The sequence below is a fragment of the Lactuca sativa genome, chromosome 9, assembly GCF_002870075.4.
Source record: "Lactuca sativa cultivar Salinas chromosome 9, Lsat_Salinas_v11, whole genome shotgun sequence".
NCBI classification, from domain to species: Eukaryota; Viridiplantae; Streptophyta; class Magnoliopsida; order Asterales; family Asteraceae; genus Lactuca; species Lactuca sativa.
In genome coordinates, this window is record NC_056631.2 from 207,304,735 (window position 1) to 207,309,879 (window position 5,145).

At 32.5% G+C, this 5,145-nt stretch overlaps 1 protein-coding gene across 2 annotated transcripts; it reads right to left on the reverse strand.

The window, feature by feature from the left end:
- Window positions 1-509: 509 nt before the first annotated feature.
- On the reverse strand, window positions 510-3,724 carry LOC111892996 (uncharacterized). Of its 2 annotated transcripts, XM_052767504.1 has the most exons (9): window positions 3,455-3,724; window positions 3,277-3,350; window positions 2,452-2,594; window positions 2,323-2,369; window positions 1,908-2,016; window positions 1,768-1,829; window positions 1,092-1,133; window positions 892-1,006; window positions 510-805 (listed from the first exon to the last, which is right to left on the reverse strand). In XM_052767504.1, the coding sequence occupies exons 1-9, from the start codon at window positions 3,605-3,607 to the stop codon at window positions 657-659; spliced, it is 894 nt and encodes a 297-aa protein (XP_052623464.1). In that variant the 5' UTR covers window positions 3,608-3,724; the 3' UTR covers window positions 510-656. The 2 variants fall into 2 exon arrangements, with proteins under 2 accessions (XP_052623464.1, XP_052623465.1); XM_052767505.1 differs by lacking the exon at window positions 1,092-1,133 and having other exon boundaries at window positions 3,455-3,721.
- Window positions 3,725-5,145: the final 1,421 nt, after the last annotated feature.

Sequence of the window (5,145 nt, forward strand, 5' to 3'; positions counted from 1 at the left end):
TTTGTCATATTTTTGCATTTGACCTTTGGTGGCTCATACGGATATTTGGATGAGATCTGGAAGGTAACCATAAATGTGCCACCTTTGGAAGAATAGATTGACAGATTAATAAAAGAAAGATATATGACTTTTTATTTTATTAAAAGTCATTTAATCCCACTTTAATTATAGTCTTTGATGTAAATAGTTACAATACCCTTCATTAAAAAACACATGGACAAAAAGAATAACGAAAAACAACATAAATAACATCAAAGAATAGGGAACAAACTTTCAAGGCATTAATCTTAACAAGAAAAAATCAAGGTTATAGTTTCTTTACCAAGTCTTTTTTTTTTTTTTTCTGCATTAAGTTAAGCACTCATTTTATAGTTTTTAAGAAAAATTAGCAAATACCAATTCCCATAGAATGTAAATATTAATAACAATGGAAAGGAATGCCACCGATTGCAGCCCCTTTAACATCATATAAACTTCAAAGATATACTTAGAGGTAGTAGGAGCCATCATTAAGTTAGAATTATCAAATATCCAATATCTTGCATAAGATTGAGTGGATCATTCATTCATTCAACTTTGTCTAAGGCATATAACAAAAGTCCATAATAGAAAGTCTACTCTACTCTATCAGTTGCTACCTAAAATCACATTAAGAATCAGATAGTCGATCGCCAGGTGTCAGACCATAACATTGTTGTTGCCAAAAGTGCGATTGTTGCGGTTTCAACTCGAAGGCGATGTGGGCCCAGCCCTACAGCTGTAGCTCCCGCTTCTAGAATCAGTTTCACCTCGGTTTCCGTGAAATCTGGAACATGATAACATCACAACATTGTTTCAGACCATAACAACCTCGTAACCGCCAAAATAGATTTCAGATAGTAAGTTACTAACCGCCTTCGGGTCCCACAATGATTGACCCAACAGGCTCTTGTTTGGATAAAGCCAAAACATTCAAAACCGGTGTTGCCTCAGCTGCAGCTATAAAACATAGTTTCGATTGTGAAACCTAAGCAAATAAAAAAAAAAAAAAAAAAAAAAAGTGAAAAGATAAGTTTTATAACAAAGCAATTCATAAAATAAGAGTAAGTTACATTTTTGGTCCTTTTTTTTGGTTCTTGTAACGTTTTTGGTCCCTGTTCCACATAAAATGTCAATTTTTGAACGGAAAGTATAGCCGATTTTTGCAATTTTGGTCCCAAAAATATTGTCTTTTTACTTAGAGTAAATTACATGAATGGTCCCTATGGTTTGGGGTAATTTGAACGTTTGGTCCCTAACTTATTTTTTTAACTCGGAAGGTCCCTAGAGTTTGTTTTTGTTGCACACTTGGTCCTATCCTACCTAAAAAGACTATTTTGACCTTGATTTTTTAATTTATTTAAATAAGATGGGATAGGTAAGGTAACGTAATGTGAGGTAGAAGTAGGGTTGGGAGTGTGTTTATTTAAATAAATTAAAAAATCAAGGGCAAAATAGTCTTTTTAGGTAAGGCAGGGACCGAGCGTGCAACGAATATAAACAGTAGGGAACGTTCCGATTAAAAAAAAATAAGTTGGACCAAACGAGCAAATTACCCCAAACCATAGGGACCATTCGTGTAATTTACTCTTTTACTTATAAGTTATAACAGGATGAAAGAAAAACATTACAAAAACCTCAAATTGCAAGAGAAAACTGTTTAAGACCAAAATTTGAGGGACCAAAAATGTAATTTAGTCGATCAAATAATATTAAACAAATTCATGTATGAGATTACAAGTGACTTACGATAGGTAAGAGGTCACGAACTTTTAAAGGAGGGTTCAAGGTCATTTCATGTAGACGTTGACCTACAATTTAAGGTCAACATTTAGAATATAAAAATGCCTAAAGATAACTAATTAAATAAATAAATATATAAAAATTACATTGTTTAGCTGCAGCCAAAATGACTCTTTGCAACCTATCGACTCTGTTGTCAGAAATTGACGGAGAACGTTCGGTCAAAAGCGGTGTTACACTGCTTGCTCCAAGCTCCTAAGATTATAAAAACATAAAAGAGTAAATTACAAGAATGGTCCCTACGTTTTGTGAACTTTTACAATTTTAGGACCTAAGCTTTCATTTTTGCAACTCTGTAAAATGACTTACCCTTCTCTTACTTTATTAAATGATTAATGAATTGCTTGATTACTATATAAGATTGGGAAACTACACGATTAGGACCAAAATTGCAAAAACATCATGAAACTCAGGGACCATTCTTGTAATTTACTCAAAAATAGAATTTAGATCGATTTATAGATAAAAATTGGAGTTGTGGTAAATAAGATGAACACATACTGTGCATTTTTCTATGAGCCAGTCAGATCGACCACCCTTTAGAGTACCTACAAAAAAAAATGTGATTTTAAGAAATTAAATTATGATTTGTGTATTTATGTATTTATGTTCATGGTCAACGGGACCCACCGAAAGCTGCAAATACATGCCATTGGGTTGTATTTGTAGATACTAATTTTGGATTTTCAAGTGCCACTACATCTGCTCCAGTTCTATCAATGCTTTCTATGCACCCTTTGACTAGACCTCCTTTTCCATTAAAAAGCTCTATCCTTACAAAATCATGATAAAAAAAAACACAAATAAATCTCAAGGTAAAAACATCCAAGTTCATAACAAAAAGATGTGGAGGACTATTGTTCCTCTATCACTACTTAACCTTTTGTAAACAGGAAATTAACAACAAATGTTAGTACTTAAGTGATGTCATTGATGACTCAGGAACTCACTTTAACATGATTCTACTTATGGAGATACAGAGATAGAGGAGAATAAGTTCATGAAGATCTCAATGAACTTCTTATTGTTGCTCTTATTCAAGCAGTCTACTTCAGTTTAAAAAGGCTGTTTTGAGTGCAGAGTCATGTGACTATGGAGTTCCTTTGGGCATGAAGTTTTGATGGCCTTACATAGATGTTAGATGGCAATTAGGTGTGCACTTAGTATCCTGTAGTATCATAATCTTTAATTTTAGTGCACTTTTTTGTCAAGTGTATCTTCCATGTATGGTGACTATGTGTCTTATCTACTACACTTGCTTTGAGTTCAAGTGTTCAACTACAAGTTCAGGTAGAATATCATTTTCTGATAGCAGCAGAAAGATATTGAGTCGTTCAGAAGCAATATGATGTAATGCGTAAGACACAATTGTTGGTGATTAAGAAAAGTAAAGCGTACATGTCAATGGGAATATCTTCAATAGGAAGCAATTGCAGTTTGGATTTCGTGGATTACCTGTCATCTGTGTTCAACCTTAGAACTTTAGTCATATGCCAGAATTCATCCCCTTGCACACGAACAGCGGAACCCTAACCAATTAAACAAAACAATTAACAGACTATATACGCTCCAGAATGAGACGGATAATAAGTTCACCGGTGTGTGAGTGTGTTCGTTTGAGTGAGGCGTTTGCCTTGGAGGGAGGGAGGACGTCGGAGAAGAATCGAGGGAGACCGCCGCGAGATTGATTTGATGAATCTGATGAAAATGCTTGGAAGCTCGAGGCTTTCCGGCATGACCTGTTAACAGCAACGGCGAAGCGAGGGCTCCAACTGAGAGCTTGCATTTGATGCTTGCTAGAAGGGATTTGCAGTCGGATTGAAATTTGAACAGACGTTAGTGGAAGTTGAATTAATGGCGACTGCAACGTTTGCACAGATTAGGGGAAAAAATGTGTTCAAGGGTTTCAAATGAAAATAACATAAAGTTGTGAGGCTAATGTATGATAACCAAAACATAGTGTCCAGAACTGAAAATTAGATTTAAAACATAATTGAAAAGTACATTTTAGATTAGTTAGCCAAAAGGTTATCTTTTATTTATTTTTTTGACAAAATTGTAAAAATGGTCCTTGATATGTATTTTTTTAGGATTTTAGTGCAAACTTTGATTTTTTTTTTTTTTATTGGTGGTCTTTTTGAATTAATTTGTATGTAAAAATGGTCTTTTCGAAATTGAAATGACTAAATTGCCCTCTTAATATACTTTTTATATTTTCTATTTAATTTAATGTTTTATTTATAATAAAATAGGGCCCACACCCCATTCTTCTTCTTCTTTTTCTTTCTCTCTCTCTCTCTCTCTCTCTCTCTCTCTCTCTCTCTCTCTCTCTCTATATATATATATATATATATATATATATATATATATATATATATATATATATATATATATATATATATATATATATATATATATATATATATAGTCTATTAAGAACAACATGAAGCAGCCAAATGATCATTGTTTTCAAATGAAGAAGTTAAAAATATGTAAGTGTGATGGACAAACATGGTCGTGTGGCCATTTGACATGATCATTGTCAAACCTGCATGTCACTCACTTCATTTAAAAACCTAAAAAACGTTGCATGACTTCATCTAGTTCCATTCTAACACTTATAGCTTGACTTTTACCAACTTAATATGGGCTTAATATATTATAACTAAGTATCGGACACACAAATCATCTTTAATTAACATCGAAATTCATATCCAAAAATCATGATTAAAACACTAAACTCCATTGGAGTACAATTCAAGCTTCATTTAATCAAACTGAGTTCTAGTCTAGCAGTATCAGATGATGTCATTTATTTTTGAGGTCGAAGGTTCAAGTCTTGTCCTAGACATAGATGGATTAGGTGTTAGATTAAGAGTAGATTAGGTTTACTGGTTATTATTTAAAAAAAAAAAGTAACTTTATGGATTTTCCTCGATTAAATGGACAGTAATTGTTAGAAACTTTTCCTTAACTTCTTTATAACATCAAGGATATCTTTGAGATTTCATCTAAAAACTCTTTATTAACTTATTGAGTTCTTGAGAAGCAATAAGTTTTAAAAAATGTTTGGCAAAGAAAAAAAGGCTTTTAAAACAACTTCTACTTATGCATTTGAAATGAGTTTTTAAAAAAGTCAAGATTTTTAACTTGTGCAAACTCCTTATGACTTATTGACTTATTAACTTTGAAAATAGTCATTTTACATGTATAAGCTAACCACACACTTTTTAACTTATTAACTTATTGATTTTTTCCACCACAAAATTAATCCAAATATTTTTAAAAAACGCATTTTAGAAAAGTCACAAGTTAATAAGTCCT